The 18,248-nt window shown below is 37.0% G+C and overlaps 1 protein-coding gene and 1 long non-coding RNA gene across 2 annotated transcripts in view; one reads left to right on the top strand and one right to left on the bottom strand.

The window, feature by feature from the left end:
* Window positions 1-18,248, bottom strand: part of LOC111814650 (5'-nucleotidase domain-containing protein 1-like) — a 34,054-nt gene that overhangs the window by 7,465 nt on the left and 8,341 nt on the right. Inside the window, exons 2-4 of the mRNA XM_023708563.1 lie at window positions 10,913-10,919; window positions 10,024-10,205; window positions 7,924-8,021 (exon numbers count right to left, since the gene is read on the bottom strand). Of these exons, the coding sequence (XP_023564331.1) occupies window positions 7,924-8,021; window positions 10,024-10,205; window positions 10,913-10,919 (287 nt within the window). The remainder of the gene's footprint in view (window positions 1-7,923; window positions 8,022-10,023; window positions 10,206-10,912; window positions 10,920-18,248) is intronic.
* LOC111814651 lies at window positions 5,070-7,908 on the top strand. Its single transcript, XR_002819577.1, has 3 exons — window positions 5,070-5,250; window positions 5,712-5,784; window positions 7,833-7,908. It is a non-coding gene; the product is annotated as an uncharacterized LOC111814651 (long non-coding RNA).

Raw genomic sequence — 18,248 nt, 5'->3', positions numbered from 1 at the left:
CCAAATCCTTGAAGCACTTCAAACCAGGGTCAGCATGAAATGATGGCCCAGAGACCAACTCTGATTTTGGGTTGCTGGATCAGAATGTATCACAAGGTGTTAATGGAGACCAAAACAACTGTGGCACAAGAGAAAATGTCATCTGGAATCTCTGGGGGGCACCATAAATGGACAGTTTTTACTCAGAGCAACTGTTGAGCCCCAGACAACTCCTGTGACATCTTTACATAATGCCCAAACAAAAGTCTGTCACTTGTGACGCAGACACAGGTGGGTAGCGCTGTATTCAATGCCTCTCATTAAGAGCCTGTGGCTCTAGCAAATGTTAACAAATTTAAGCAACTCAATAAGAAGACCACAGACAAAAAAAAAATTACATTAAGGAATGACTATTTAACTGGTACACTAACATTCTGCTGCTTTCATTCAGCAAGTTTTTAATGTTACTGGAACTGAGCTAGATATTTCTCTAAAGAAGATACACAAATGACCAATAGGTATATAAAAAATGTTCAGTATCACTAGTGACAGTAAACACAAATTAAGACCATAATGAGATTATTGCCTCATTCCTGTTAGAACAGCTTTTACAAAATGACAGAAGACAACACACGTTGTTGAGGATATGGAGAAAAGGAAAACCTTTCACATAGCTGAGTAGAATGAAGCTAGTATAGCCGTTATGAAAAGCAACAGAGAAAAATGTCCAAAAATTCAAAAGTGGGCTGGGAGTATAGCTCAATGGTAGAACACACACTTTGTATTGTGTGAATCCTTAGGTTAGGTCCCTAACATACCACACCAAATGAATGAATGAATGAATGAATGAATGAATGAATGAATGAATAAGTATGCCTAACAAATCAGCAATCCAAAGGACAGGAAACCAGTATTCTGACGAGATCCCTGAACTTCCATGCTCATTACAGCATCACCTACAATAGTCAAGACATGAAGCAAGATAGTAATTTGTAACAGTAGTTTCATATTTGGAGTGCCTGACATTCTGGTAGTCTGAATATGGGCGACTTGTCATGACATGCCATTTACTGCTATGATGTCTCTTGGGTAGGTGGATGTTCAAGAAGGGGATGGTGAATGAAAGCAAGAGACAGGAAAAGGAATATTGTGGGAGTGTCCTGCTTCAAGGTTGTATATGGTGAGATTTTTGGACTTATGTGCAAACATGCGAAGTATATAATTCTTTATCCTATTTTTAAAATATAATCTAATTTAAAAATTTTTTTTTATCATATTATGCAGGGACCTAAAGTTCAACATATCAGTACTTGATGAAAAATACCTGCTCCTTATTATGCCTAAGATGTTTGAAATGCAGTGAGATAGGTTAAGCTTAATAGCCTAAATCGTTTGATAATAACAATAAGCTTGTCTTCCGGATGGTTAACAACCTAAGTTTGCAGACCAAAATTAGGGCTACAAGGAAAGCCAACATTTTGGCCCTAACCTTCTAAGGTCAATTAAGACTCAGGACATATGAGAACTTGTACTGTAATGTCATGTACCTTGGTGGTGTCCGAAATTTTCTGATCAAGAAGATTATGGGGCCAAAGAGGAAAGTGATCGATGACGTAGAGTGTGCCTAAGGAGAGTCACATGGGGAGAAAACACTCTCTCAGGCTTTCCCAGAGAGCACAATGGCCAAGCAATGGCCGTGACTCATTCACATGGCTGCACTGACAAAGGTTCTACAATCTGAGATACAGGATCTCAGGATAAATCCTGAGGGGATTTCACTGACCTTCTCAGACCAAAAAGTTACAACTCTTATTGCACAGGTCCTGCTTTACCTTAGTCTTATCCATCCAGTATAAAAGTATGAAGACGAAATATGGGAAGTAAAGCCATGCTGTTATGTTGAGCTGTGGGGGACTCAGGTCAATAATTTCTGACATTGCCAGTTAAACAGAAGACCCAAGGCTATTATGGTCTACTGGACTCTTTTAGAATATTTTGCTGAGTTTACACACCTATAATATTCAATAACGGAACTTAGAAAAAATAGGGTATACAGATGAATGTCCATTTTGTATCTGTGTATTCGAAGTGGTTAGGATAGATATATAGTTGCATTCTCTTAATGAATAGAATGATTTGTTCTAATGGTGTTTGTAAATAGGATCTCAAGTCCGCATCTTGTACAACAATTAACCACTAAGAAGAATATATGCAGTGTGTTATTTGTTGAAAGTGTACTTCCGATTTGATTTGAAACTGTCTCATTGCTGTTTATCAATAAAATTTTGGAAAAAAAAAAAAAGCAAACTATTCAGTCTGTCCAATTGGCAAAACAAGGAATAAAGGCATAATTCTTTCAATAAAAAAAAAAAGACATGAAGCAAACTAATGTCTCTTGATGGATTAAAGAGTAAACAAAATGTATTACATGCAGCCGTCTCTTAGAATAGTATTCATCTGGGCATATGGAGGGGGTAAAAGGTATAACATTTGCATATGATCTATGAACATCCTCCCATATATTTTGAATCATCCTTAGCTTTCTTATGATATCTAATAAAATAAAAATACTCCATAAACAGCTTTTATACTATTGTTTAGGAATGACAACACAAAGGCCTGTACATGCTCAAATCTTTTCAAATTTTTTATCAGTGGTTGGGTCAATCTACAGATGTAGAAGGCTGACTGTATACAGAATGAAGTACTACTCAGCCTTAAAATAAAAAAGAAATGTGAAACAATATGGATGAACCTGGAGGATAAAATCTTAAGTAAAATAAGCTAAGGACAGAAAGAAAAATACCACATGATCTCACTTATATGGAGAACACAGAAAAGCTGAACTTACAGATACAGTAAGAGTACATGTGCTTGCCAGAGGCTGGGGAGGTAGAGAGATCAGAGATGTCATACAGAAGAAAATTTCAGTTAGACACAAGGAATAATTTTAAAAGATCTACTTCATATCACATGACTACAGAACAATGATGTATTATATTTGAGAATGGTGAAAGGAGTAAATTTTAAGATTTTCACCAAAACAAATAGTAAGAATACTAGGCAATACATATGGTAACTTAGGTTAGTTATTCTCAATGTAAACCATTCATTAAAACACCCTATGGGTTACCAAAAGTATATAGATTTTTTACTTGTCAATAAATACTGACAAGTAAAAATTAAATAATAAAAATTAAATTGAATAATTTAAGTAAAATTTATAATAGTTGTTAATCAGAAAAAATAGAAGTTTGTTAGAAAAACCTGAATTCAAAAGAGGAAAGTAAGGGGCCAGGGAGATGGCTCAGTAGAGTAAGTGCTTGCCTGGCAAGGAAAAGGGCCTGAGTTCAATCCCTGGTTCTGCCAAAAAAAAAAAAAAAAAAAAAAAAAAAAGAAAGTAAGTTTTTCTATACCCCTAAATATAAACCAATTTAAGAAAGGGTACACTTATAATCAGCATTTGTATATATTTTGATGTATGATTTATAACATTGTCAAATTACAAATTCAACAAAAGACTGAAGTGTTGGGCTGGGGAGATAGCTCAACAGCATAAGCGCCTGTCCAGCAAGTGCAAGGTCTTGAGTTTAATCCCCAGTACCGAGAAAAAAAAAAAAAAAAAGTGTTTTGGTGAAGTACTTGAATGATTATGCAACTACATAATCATTATTACATGAGCCCTGAAAATATAAATCTAGCATTGTAAAAAAGAGGAAATTATAAGAGGGGCACTTCTAAAGTCACAGTGTTTAAGCAATTTATCCTTTTGTCGGCATGGTTTCAATTAAACAGAAACACACAAAAGCTGCAGTAACTTGCCAGCATAAGTTATTGCATCAATGGTCTCCAATATGTTAAGAATTTGGTATTTTTTAATGTGCATTGCTGTTCATTGTTTGTGACATTTTAATAAAAAAACTATGAAATGCCATAAATACTATTACAAATACAAATTTTTTGGGAAATAAAACACAAAAAATAAAAATGCTTATTTGCTGATTACTTATATATCTAAATATTAGTCTGTAAAAGGGGAACACACTTTCAATTTTTTCTGGTTTAATTAAAAGAGTACTTTTGCCAGGTAACAAATTATATCTAAACAGGAAGCACTTCAATTTAAAATATGTATATTTTAAAAATTAACTCTTCACTTTTTTCTAGAGTAGGAGTTTTAGCATCACTACTGAGACTCGGGGCTGCACTGCCCTACTGGGCCACACTGCTCTGTCTCCTCTGTGTTATAGGATGGTTGCAGCACACTAGGCCTCTGCTGGTCAGATGCTTGCAGCACCCTGCTTCTGAGCTGTCCACTAAAAATGTCTCCAGACACTGTCCCATTTGCACTGAGGGGAAAAACTGCCATCACTGAAAACCAGTGAACTAGATTGTTCTCATAAAGGCATATCCTATTATCTTCCATGCTAATGTCTTCCACCTAAAACCTCAACTGTGCTTTCACAGCTAAAATTCCACACGAGAGCTGTCCACTGTCAAAGGTTCCAAAAGCTCCCATTAATTCTCAGGGCACTACATTCAGCCCCACGTGAAATGCTCAGACAGAGGATTTTCTTGCTGCCCACCAAGGGGGGATTTCTTGTTTATTTCTAAGGCTTGTTTGCAGCTTTTGTTCTATTTGAACATTTTTTCCTCGCCTCTTTGCTTTCTGAGCTTTCCTGCTTCCCTGACCATGATGTACTCACTTCCACCCTGCACTTGATCTTCTCTAAGATTTAATGCCACAATGTTAATATGTGCCAAGACTCGCCAAACCTGTTGTCCTCATTAATCTCTATTTGATCTCAGGCCCATGACTTTAAATATCCATTTGTGAGCTCATCAGCTTGAAAATAGATCTTCTGATTCTAGACCTTTTCCCTTCTACCTCAGGCCTGTTTATAAAGTCTTAAGATAGGACTAGTTACATAATTCATAGGAATCTCAAAAGTATACTGAAAAATCAGTTCTTAATTAGTTTTTTTCAGGCTTGCCAGGGCAGGCAGGCACTTCCTGGCAAGTTCTTAATTAATTAGGCCCACGTCCCACAGCATGTTCCTCTTCATTCCTACCCATGACTACAAATGGACCACCTGCTCATTTCAGAGAAAAGGATAACCAACAACTTGGCAGTTATTTTTGGTTACTTGTTTGTTTTCATGTTTGTAAAACACCAAGCCCAGTGTTTTCAAACTCCATGACATGTACTTCTCTTCAACTCCAGTCCTGCTGTCCCAGACCAAACCAACACAGCCTGTCCTCTGGGGCCCTGTAACTGACTGGTCTTCCTGTTTTTCTTCCTCTTTGCTTGAGCCCAGCTAATTCCACACTCAGCAGTCAAAGCAGTCTTTTTATTATCCTTCTGTCTTAAAATACTGAATGGATACTAACCTACTTAGCATAAAACTCAAATCTTTTCCACAGTCTGTGAGGCTGTCTAGACTGCTTAACCTCACCACTTCACTCCTTGTAACCCCACATCAGAATGACACACTTCCTCTCTTGCTGGACCACCACAAAACCCTTTCCCAGAGCACTCTGCATTCTCCTGTTCCCCAGAGGGACACTCCTCTTCCACTCATTACTTGCTTCTTGGAGCCCATCCTGCAACTCATCTCACCTTGTGTGTGCAGACAGACCTCCTTCCTTCACCCTATCATAACAATCTAACTGCAGTCAGCCCTTATGCTTGCTGACATGCCTACGTGTGTCTGCATCTGTCTGTTTCACAGAGGATCTCTTGTGTCTGACACTTGTCACCTTGAACCTAGCTTGGATTTCACTGCTCATGAGCCCATAACTCAGGTGAGTACTAAGAGTCAGTAACCTAGCACCGAATCAGGCTTTTTATAAAAAATGTATTTAGTACATGGTCTAGAGGGACTATAAGATCTCACTGTATAGATCGGACTCATAGTGATTCTCCTGTTTTCAGCCTCCCAAGCGCTAGGATCATAGGCATATGCAACCATGCCCAATCTCAATCATGGTCTCAGCACACCTTGGGGGCAGAGCCGGCATGGCATGAACCTGAATCACGCCTCTGAATGGCAGAGAAGTAGAAGCTGAAAGCAAATTCTACTACATTATCATGTTAAATGAAATCCCTGGATGTATGTGACCGACATGAATGCTTCTAAAGCAAAGAAGTATACACTGTCATTCCACCTAGCTGAGGCTGCTGCTGTAATGCCAAGAATCTGAGTCAAAGGTGAAAGAAATTATCTAAAAATTAGAATATATTCTAAAAATAGGCATAAAGAATTATATACTTCTCACGTTTACACCTAAGTCCAAAAATCTCACCATATACAACCTTGAAGCAGGACAGTCCCACAATATTCCTTTTCCTGTCTCTTGCTTTCATTCACCACCCCCTTCTTCTTGAACAACCATCTGCCCGAGAGACATCATAGCAGCAACTGGCACGTCATGACAAGCAGCCCATATTCAGAAGACCAGAATGACAGGCACTCCAAGCATGAAACTACTATTACAAATTACCATCTGCAGTGCAGTAGCTTAGTTCACAGGTATCAGTATATATAGTTAGTCAGGATGAGAATCTTTCCAATTAACTGCTAGATTAAAAAAATCTTCTGGAGATTCTCAGGATCATTGCCTTGCCCATCTTCTACATATAATTGTATGGCTTGACTTATTCATGTTTCCTAGCTCTTCTCCTTTCCCTCTCCAATACTATTTGGGCTACTGGACTCCTTTAGAATATTTTGCTGAGTTTACACACCTATAATATTCAAATAATGGAACTTAACAAAAAAAGGGTATACAGATGAATGTCCATTTTGTATCTGTGTATACAAAGTGGTTAGGATAGATATTTAGTTACATTCTCTTAATGAATAGAGTGATCTGTTCTAATGGTGTTTGTAAATAGGATATCATGTCCGCATCTTGTACAGCAATTAACCACTAGGAAGAATGTATGCAATGTGTTAATTATTGAAACTGTCCTACCAATTTGATTTGAAGCTGTCTCATTGCTATTTATCAATAAAATTATGGGAAAAAAGAAATTGTCAAACACTCCTGTGAATGTCTGTAAGTAGTATGTGTATTTTATATAGATTCTTAATATATATTCACTTTCATATTTCAAATGAAGCTAAATCACTACATAGGTCTATAGATTTTGTTAATTTTAAATACACATGTATTTATGACCATTAAATGTGTTTTAACTTCCAATAATTCCTGGGCTTATTTTATGTATTTTTCTTCTAACAAAACTTCTGAACAATCCTCAAATGTTAATTTGCCACTGAGTTTACTGGACACTAATTTAAACAGAAATAAAAGATGTAACAGGCAAAGCCAAACATGCTACCTTTCACTCTCCAATTTTGTAGCTCCTATTCCTGATAAGCAATCCATTTTATGGTCATTTACATATTCATTTAAGAAGCTTCCAGTGAATAGCTGTCATGTACATTCACTTTGCTTTATTAGTCTTTTTCATCTGGAAAATATATTTGCATTGTTCATGTCACCTCCTTCTCCATCAGCCTCTCTATACGAGAAAATTTTGACACCTGTCCCTGATGGTCTTGTGTGGTTCCTAAGAAAGAACGTTTTTTCTTTTTAATTGTTGTTATTATTTAGTTATGATCTTTGTAGTTTCTGGAGACACTTTTGTTCTAGAAAATAACCGATTCTCACTCATTACATTCCCTCAAATATTTATTGCGGCATTTATTTTGGCTTCAAAAATTAACGTAAAGCCTGTCTTTCATTTTTTAAAATGCTGGACAGATGGATATATAAACAAATGATTACAAAAGAAAACAATAAAGTTTAATACAAGCAGGCTTATTATCTTTTTTCTCTCCCAGGAAGGAAAGAAGACATGGTGCTGCATCTAACACAGTTTATCCACACAGTTGTTCAGCAGCAGGTTCACAGAAGAGATAAGACATAACTTACTGAGTGTATGGAAAGGCCTCTGACTTGGCGAATGGGAAAAGAAACCAGGCTTCAGTGCATTTGTAATCACAATGTCAAAAAGGTCTGCAAAATCATCCCTGAAAGGCAACAACATTTTTCATAAATTTACTTTAAGGAACTGAAAAGGTCCACATAACTGTACCTTAGCCTTTACATAGCATCGCTGCTCATCTTCTGACCAACTGTTACATGCTTCACACTTCTCTTATAGTCTAAATGAACTTCGCATTGGTGGGTGAGCACTAGTCTTCCTGACAAGTCCCTGAGGTATAAACATGACAAAAATGGAAAGGAGAAGTAAAGCAAGAAAAACAAGCAAGACAAAAGCAGTACAGTGACTACCACCAGAGCTGCCTTTCTCTGGATGAGAAGGTGTTGGTGAATCGAACAGTTTCTAACAGCTACAAATACTCAGGGTCTACAATAGTTTTCAAATCTGAAGACTGAAATCTGCTGGGACTTTTTAGTTTGAAGAATCAATAATAATTCTGTGTAGTACATGGCTTCACAGCAAGTGGCATTAGGAGTCTGGTAACATTTTTTGCAAAGTGCTCAAACATGATACTTTATTTTAAAATCAGTCTAGTCTTTATAACATATTAATTTTTAGATGATAACAACTGTAATTTTTGCTGGGTGTGGTGGTGCATGTTCGTAAAACCAGTACTTGGGAGACTGAAGCAGGAAGATGGCTGCAGGTTCAAGGCCAGTTGGGAGAGCTAAGCTAGTCTAAACTACATAGCTATATAGCTAAGCTAGCCTAAACTACATAGTAAGAACCTGTCTCGAAAAACAAAATAAAACAAAACAAAACCCTTATGACATTTAAGCTGTATCTGGCATTAAAGAACTATCTGGGCAAAAGGGAGTATAGTCTGGAAAAATAATATTTACCTAATATTTTAGAATATTTTTACAAATCAATAACTTAATGAGTAGAAATTAAGGTGGGAAAAAGACTCTGATCAGCTCAGCTAATGCAAAAGGAATAAAAATTCTTGAATGCTTAATGAGAAACTTGGTCCTACACAAGTGGCAGCAAAATATGGTACAGTTATTATTTTGCTTCTTGGAAAAGGCCACTGGAGACAATTAAGAGGGCTGCAGTTTGGGCACTCATTTCTAAAAGGTCTGCCATAACTGTTTATCAAAGCAGCAAACCTTCAAGCCAGCCGGGAACTAAACCTTGATTCACTATGAGGAACTCAAGCCTGTATTTTCTGCAGAAGGAAAAAAAAATCCACCTACAGATAAGTGTACTACAGCACAAACTAAATCCACAAGTTAAGAAATCTTCAGGCTATGTTGGCAGAGCTCAGATGAGAGGCTGTTTCTGCTGAAATCTGAGATGTGCAGGGAGCTCAAGAGCCCACCCGTGGGTCTCTCTGCTCTGACCCTGGCATCACTTCCAAGATAAGCATTAATAAGTACTCTGCCTAATACTTAGCCCACACTATTTAAACATTCCCTCATTCCTGTGAAGCACTACTGTCCTGTTTTCAGGATGACAAGTTTAAATCACAAAGCAATTCTAAACCTTGCCCCAGGTCACACAGTAGACTGTAGAGGAGGGCATAAGCTCCTCTCTGTTCTATTTTATGGTTTACTGCACTCCTACTGCCTTGATTTTTATGCATATCAATTTCATCAGTGGTGGTGTAGACCTGGGCTCTACTCTGAAATACATAAAATGATCTTTAGTTCAGGAATCAGCCAGGAAGTGTATTCCATACCTCAGCATCCCCAGTAATCATCCAAAACTGAGAAACACAATTCATGGAAGACCTAAGGACACTTTCTAGAAGCTAGCTAGCTACCTCTGAGCTACAGGCACAGCAGCTCCATAACACTGCTCTGCTTAAATGTATACTTGACAGGTGGACGGGGAATAGGGTGGGGTGGTGGAGTGCAGTGCTGTAAGCAGATAATAAGGTTTGTTATGAGGCACAAGAAAAAAATGCTTGCCATCTGGCACTGTTTAATGTAATGTTATGATCCAATAATTTTAAGAAAGTAATACTATCTAATATGCTATCAGTATTTTATAAGATAATGAAAATGAACTGGAGCACCACTTACCCAAGAGTGTATTCACAGAGCAGTCTACAGTAATCACTGTGAGAACTGGTAATTAACAAAAGAATCTTCCCGGCATTCTTTAGCTGTTGAAGCCACTTTCTCACAGATTCAGGACAACTATGTAAATATTTGCCTGGATTTCTTTTTATTTCTGGAAAATATAGTCCACAGTTTTCTGAAAAATAAAGGTATGCAAGGGGTTTCTTTAAACATTAACTCAATGTTTTCTTAGACAAATTAGTCTCTTTGAAAGCTATGTGAAAAGGACTAGATTCAAGCAATAGGAATGATGCAATGTTCACTGTTTTTTAAAAAGCACTTTTTAGGTCTGGGGAGATAGCTCAGTGGTCTAAGCACCTGCCTGGAAAGCCTAAGGTACCAGCTTAATCCCTAGTACCACAAACCGTGCTGGCTCCGGAACCCCAGGTGTGCCACGCTGGCCCCAAAACCAGGCATGGAGGCATATGTCTGTAGTCCCAGTGCTAGGGAGGCTGCAGGAGGATCACTACAAGTCCAAACTGCACAGCAAGACCCATATGGACAAAAAAAAGCACTTTTTAAAAATTAAAAAATAATGATGGTGGATATACTGATGGGCTAGGTGATGAGAATTAATAAACACAGTATCATGAACATTTCAAACCTAACTGTATTTGAGATACCAAATGATTAATATCCATTCAAACATTCAAGAAATAATTGCTGAACAGAGATAAGAACCAGATATATAGACAATGTACCAGGAATACATCTTTAGCACAAAGCAGTTCCTCAGGAAATTCATAGGTGCAGACATATGCCACAGAGCCCATCTATAGCCTCAGAGAGGGGCTAAGATGGAAAATGGAAAAAGCAAGACAGCAAGCCAGACAAGAGTAGGAGGCACTACAGCTGACAGTGAATGTTCAAAGACTTTAAGCATTAAAGTCCGCTACCTGGCTTGGCCCCTCTGGGTCTCTCTAGTGAATTTACTGGTTTAGGCTGAGTTCCAAAGCACACAGATGGTGGCAATATCTCCAGACATTTGGGCAAGATGAATGTTGTGTATACGTAGCACACAACTACAGATTGGGATGAAATGCTACTAGATCCACATAGCATTTCAAAACCACTGTTTTCTCCTGACTGTATTTGATGCATGAGATTTTTTTTTTTTTTTTTTTTTTTCAGAACCGGGGATTGAACTCAGGCCCTTGTGCTTGCCAGGGATGCACTTATTTCACTGAGCCATCTCCCCAAAACCACTGTTTTCTAACTGCCCTAATAGTTGCAATGTGAGATTGCATTAATGAACAAGAAATAGAGTCCAAGGTCTTACCATCTTTAGTTGCTAGGAAAAGAACAGACTAACAGAAAAATAATAGCTTGGAGAGTTTAAACTCAGTGGCAGACTACAATACTAGACATGAGTTTCACTTGAAACTGTCCAGTGTAATGTGCTGGAAATAATAGAAATAGTTATATTTCAGCAATGTCAGGATAGCAGAATCTCTTGGTGAAATAAAAACAAAACCAGAAATGATAGCAAATATTGTTTCCTGCCTGCCCACTCCACTGTCTTCCTGGATGTGGGAAAGTGCTGATTTGTGTGAGGTCCAGCAGGCACCCTGTGTGTGTGGGAAGGATCTGGGACCTTCTGCACCCAGGAAGGTAATTCTCTGTGCCTGCCAGTGAATTGTTAGGAAGGTGCAGCACAGCCAGACCGGGCCAGTGTGTGCCAAGGGAGGCCCTGCTCTCACAGTGAGAGGCCTCACCTCTCACCGCTCATGAGGGGTGCAGATCACTGACTCAGCAAGAGACGTTTCTCCTCCACTCCTGAACCTGGCCATGACTACAAGTCCTGCCTAGAAGTACAGCAGCTGTCTACAACATAGAGCATACATTTGACATACTACGGAGGTTGGAGCCGAAATGTGAAAGGCACTGGACCTCTGCTGATATCCGCAGGGCTCTGATTAAGCCACTCAATCAATTATCATTGGAAATACAGTACTATCCAACTCTAATAATTTCTGCTCATGTAAAATAATTCATCAATAGCTTTAACAGTAAGGACACCTATTACTTTTAGCCTCAAGAATCTCGATTCAGGAAGTGATACACTGCAAAAATATAAACATAACAAAGACAAGAAAAGAACATGAGAATAGCATTCAGACCTCTGAAACTGTCTAGGATATTTTTTATTATCCTAAAAAGCTATGCAATGGTCTTTACAAGCATTAGAATATATTTTCTGTTTTTCAGGGAAGACAAGGTACTTGTAAGGAGAGGCCAACTTAAGAAAAAGATAATTGGCTAAGAGCAGAACAATTTGATGAATAGGTGACAGTCAAAGTAATTTCTGAGGCTATGTCTCTCTTAATTATAACTGTCACATGAGATTATTTCATTCAAAAAAAAGAGCTTCTGTAACAGAAGAAACTTTATAAGGTAGATAATAAAAAGATTTATAGTATGTAATGGTGAAAACCTTTCCTATTCAGAAAATAACTTAATAAAGTTATATTTCCTACTTATATGTGCTTAGTGCCATCTATTGGTCAAAACACAAAATTGCTATTAAAAAACCCGAACATTTTCTTACTTAGACCCAGGGACTGGGTTCCATCCTGGCATGCTGTGCCAGCCCTGTCCCCTGGGGCGTGCTGAGCCAGAGACTGAGACTGAGCGTGATGGCGTGCACCTGTAATACCAGTACTTGGGAGGATGAAAACAAGAGGATCACTACGAGTCTGATCTGTGTAGTGAGACCCTGCAGATCCTGTACTAAATACATTAAAAAAAAAAAAAAATCTACATTTTCAATGAATAGTAAAAGCAGATACAGTATACCACCCACCCAAAAAAGGGATCAAAAGATGCTTGGAGGGAGGAGAACAAAAGAGAAAGGGGATAAAAGGAACTAAGATGTATTATGTCCATGCGCCAACTACCTACAAGGAATGTAAAAATGTACTACAAATATGTATTAATAAAAAGATTTGAAAAAAGCATACGTAAAATTTAAATTCCTTACCTAGATCAATTTGACTGACATTTCTTAATAAGCCTAATCTAAGAGGACAAGCAATAATTTAATCATAAAATAATACCATGTCCATTTTATTTACAAGCCACTGAAATGGGCAAACCAAAAATCTCAAGCCTTGTACAAATAGATGCCAATATATACTAACTAGAAGTTTCTTTCACTACCAAGAGATCATTGGCTGCCACTGGGAAAAATACTATTGTGTTCTTGTATCTTTAAATTATTACAGAATAAGAGATATAATTACATAAGTTTACAAATATTTTTTATTGAAATAAATCAAGGTATTAAAGAGGTACGATCAATATACAACAAACTATAATTTTTCTATTAAACCATTTCTCCAAGTAACTATAAACGCTGAAAGACAAAGAATACATCCTTCTGCTTACTGTGAAGCAGACATTTAATTGACGATTATCTAAAATATTGCAGGAGTAGACATGGGAACATTTATAGATACTCAAAGTAGCAAAATGATTTGCAATACACAGCCAAACCATGACAACTATATCAATTATGTGCTATCAAAGTAATTCTAAGTGCCTTCCCACTTCCTTATTCCCATCAAAGATCAATTGTGTTTAATTACAAATCCGACAGACTATCCCCGACTGGAAAAGACAGGGAATTCAGATCACAGGGACAAGGAATGATTCTGCTTGTTCTTAACTTGAAAAGAGTCTGAGTTTTCACACAGCCTCTCAGGGATTTCTATTTCACTGCCATTTGACATGACTCATATTCCTGGCCTTTCCACTCTTCTTGCATTTTTTGATGTTACCGTTTTCTATGTCCCAATGGGATAAGAAGTTGTATTTTAAAAAAACTTGTTCAAAAGAATAAAAGTTTGGCTCTCCTATGTTAAAAATCTGGCTAATGTAATGTCATGGAAATAGCAGATCATCGCAACAGTCTCCTAAGTCCCTAAAATGGCCTGCATCCATCCACAGGACTTAAGGACCTCTTGTGGTAAAACAAAGTCAGTACAGCCTGAATATTAAAAGCACTTTATTTTTTTTTAACAAACAGCTGTGCCAGAGGACTGTGTTTTTCATTAATAAGTGAGCATTTTTCTTGAAAACTGTACCACTACTGCTCATGTGGCTTGCAGCAAGAGTTCTCAAAGCTGCAGTCTAAGTGGACAGGAGATGGTGGGGCGCTCACCCTCCATTGAAAGCCTCCAGCTGAGAGCTGGTTGCTGTTTTTACTTGCAAAACATAATTTAGGAAATTTAAGTACAACATTTGCTAGCTAAGAGCACACTAGTAAGCAGATAAAATATTTATGCACTGCTTACATATACTTAACTGCAGAGATGATGAGCTTAATTAAAAAAATTTGGGGGATAAGACTGAAATATTTTTTAGAGGACTAACAATAAATGTCTTATGTACAGGTGGCAAAGGAGGATGATGACACATAATATTTTTTTAAAATTTTAAAATTTTTTTCCAGGTTATTTTTTTATTTTTATTTTTTTGCCATAATTTTATTGATAAACAAATAGCAATGAGACAGCTTCAAATCAAATTGGTAGGACAGTCTCAATAATTAACATACTGCATACATTCTTCTTAGTGGTTAATTGCTGTACAAGATGGGGACCTGATATCCTATTTACAAACACCATTAGAACAAATCATTCTATTCATTAAGAGAATGTAACTATATATCTATCCTAACCACTTTGAATACACAGGTACAAAATGGACATTCATCTGTATACCCTTTTTTTGTTAAGTTCTGTTATTTGAATATTGTTAGGTATGTAAACTCAAAAAAAATATTCTAAAAGAGTCCAGTAGCCCATAATAGTATTGGGTCTTTGGCTTAACTGGCAATGTCAGAAATTGTTGACCTGAGTCCCCAATAGCTTAACATAACAGCATGGCTTTACTTCTTATATTTCGTTTTTATATTTTTCTTCTGGATGGTTAAGACCAAGGTAAAGCAGGACCTATGCAACAAGAGCTGTAGCTTTTGGGCCAGAGAAGGTCAGTGAAATCCCCTCAGGATTTATCCTGAGATCTTGTACCTCAGATTGTAGAACCTTTGTTCAGTGTCAGTCATGAGGATGAGTCATGGCCATTGCTTGGCCAATGTGCTCTCTGTGAAAGCGTGAGAGAATGTTTTCTCTCCATGTGACTCTCCTTAGGCACACTCTACATCATCTATCACTTTCCTCTTTGGCCCCATAATCTTTTTTTTTTTTTTTTAAACCAGTAATTCAGTTTATTTTCTTTTTTTTTTTAATGCACCAATTTATTTATTTATTTATTTTTTCAACAAATAATACACTGCATATATTTTTCTTAGTGGTTAATTGCTGTCCCATAATCTTCTTGGTCAGAAAATTTGGGACACTACTGAGTTACATGACATTACAGTAAGCTGGCAAAGGAGGATGGTGACACATAATATTAAAAAAAATTCTATTTATGTTCTCTCTATTAATTTGGGGCAGTATTTATAAATGAAAAACATGGAGACTCTCTAGATTGAAGAGAAAATCTGTATGCCATACATAATGCTTAGCAAAGTACCTTCAAGAAGAACTGGGGAATTAAATCTATAATGTACAATATAACTTATAAAATTTACTATTTAACAATATCTGACTTTGTATTTCTGCTCTTTAACCTGTTCCATGTATGACTGTCCCCTCTGGTGGCAATAACAGATCTAATTTCTTAACAGACCTTTTACTAATAAAATAAAGTCTAGTTAGTTACTGGAATTTGAGTAATTACTACCCAAATAAAAATACTAGTATCAGGGCCAGTGAGCTAGCTCAGAAGACTCAGTGCCTGCTTAGGCAAGCACAGGGACTGGGTTTGATCCCTGGCACCATATACTGTGCTGGCCCCGCCCTTGGCCGTGCTGAGCTGGCCACTGGTGCACACCTGCAAGCCCAGTGCTGAGGAGGCTGAAAACAGGAGGATCACTATGAGTCCTAGCTGCATAGTGAGATCCTGTACCAAATAGTTAAATAATAAAGAAAAAAATACTAGTATCATTAATGTTATTTCAAAATTATAAGAATATTTATTTCATTAAAAGAAATTTACATTTATGAATTTCTTTACAACATTTTATACATAAAGCGTAATTTATGCAATGTGCAAAATATAATGGGTTTGGCTTTTTTAGCAGCTTCTGTGGTGATTTCTCACTTACTTCAACTGTGAAATACTTAAAGAAAAATTACCAATTGCTGAAATACATAGTGATTATAATAATAAGAAGTGAATTTCCTGAGGTGTTTCCTTCCATTAATCACAATCCAAAAGCTTTTGCTATTTTTTCAAAACACAGATCCATCTTTTAAAATACAGGCATTTTAAAAGATAAACATTTATCACAAGGTTGTGCTATTTCCTTAATTATTTTAGTTCAAATAGTCTCAGTGTCCAGAAATATATTTTCTGAAAAATACAGCCAACAGCATTAAGAACTACAATTTGATGAAATCTGTTTCAGAACACATACAAAATGACTTAGCCAATGTCTGTTCTTATAGCATTTAACACAAACACAAAATCTAGGCCATCAAGTCTGTGCCATTTCTATACCAAGTACATGTACTAATCAAGCAGCTATTTTCACAATGAGGCACTAGTCTGGTTTGCATTATAACCTTGCAGCTAAATTAGCTGAATCTTCTTTATGACTCTGTAAAGTACCACCAGGCCAGTTTGGAAAATAGGGGGAGAGAGAGGAAAAAACATAACTTAACATAACATAACATAATTTTCAAATCAGTGAAATTTAATTTTTTTTTTTGTATTTTTAGGGAAGGGCCTACAGGGTATTCAGGGTCTCACCACTAGATTGGATTCAGAGCGATCCACCTGTTTACAGCCTCCCAAGGGCTGCGATTACAGGCACGAGCCACCACACCCAGTCTCAATTGCTGGCTCAGTGCACCCCCGGCCCCTGCACCTGCTTGCAGGTGCTTTAATCCGCTACACTATTTGGCTGGACCTCAAATCAGTGAAATTTTAATGCAGATAACTTTTGCCCCAGTTATACTTCCTCTGGACATCAAAGAAGACATTCATGCCACTATATTGTAATCAGCGCTGGTAATAATCATATTCATGCATTTTCTTTCTTCTGAGACTGTGATGTCTTTTTTAAAACAAACTTTTTACATATATGTTTATATTTGTATTATATTTTTCTTAGCTTGTGAGCCTCGACAATGACTTCTTTTTTTTTTTTTGTGGAACTGGGGATTGAACTCAGGCCCTTTATTCTACTAAGCTATCTCCCTGGCCCCCATATTTGTATTATAAAATGCCAAAAGAACAATCAATGTAATTGTTAATTTGAGAGATTTTGTTGAGAGGCTGCATAAGCTTTCAACAAAACCACTTGTGACAAAACAGCTTTTCTGAATGAACATAAATTTCATCCATCTGTGCTTTGCAGTGGCTCCCTGGCATGATATAACTGCCCCAAAAGGAAGTCTTGGGCCTGGGTCTCCTAGTAACTCTGCTAAAAAGCAGAGAAAGGGTCTCCTCACTTTGCCATCTCTGTAAAAATTTATGGATTTTTAAGACAAATCTAAATCTGCCTTTGCTATTTCCTTTATGATCTGGTTCACTAATAATCACTAAATAAAATATTTCAGGTTCACTTGGTCTGTTTGTTAATAAAGCAATAGCAACAGGGGCCTCAACAAACATTGTCAAGTCCAGGGCTAAAAAGCTTCCAGGTGGCAATATTTTCCCTTGTTAATGTCAGAGGAAGCAGAAAGAGTCAAAACAACAACAAACAAACAAACAAACAAAAAATGCACAGGATACTATATTTGAAGGGCTCAGAAAGCCTGTAACCTGATATGGATAAAAGCTCTATTGCTTAAACACAGTCTTAGAAGTACCTGAATAAGAAATAGGAATTTTTTTTCTGGCCTGAAAGATTAAAGATGCTTGTAGATAAAACCTGAGAAAGGTTTTCAGGCTAGCTTCAAAGAGAACGTGCTAAGTTTTACCTCAGTTATAAGATTTATTTGCTTAGATAGGTGACCACCTTGGAAGCTTTTGTTTTAACAAGAAACTGGTTAAATTACTGCTTATCTTGGCATAAAACCTCCCTTTTCCTATAGAAAAGAGAAGCTACAAAAGATCAGAAGAACTAAAATAAAACAAGTCAGGTATCCTGGGGCAAAGTATGCTAAGAG

Source organism: Octodon degus, unplaced genomic scaffold, assembly GCF_000260255.1.
Source record: "Octodon degus isolate 3935 unplaced genomic scaffold, OctDeg1.0 scaffold00395, whole genome shotgun sequence".
NCBI classification, from domain to species: domain Eukaryota; kingdom Metazoa; phylum Chordata; class Mammalia; order Rodentia; family Octodontidae; genus Octodon; species Octodon degus.
Note: the sequence above shows the minus strand (reverse complement) of the source record. Positions and strands in the feature narration are given on the sequence as shown.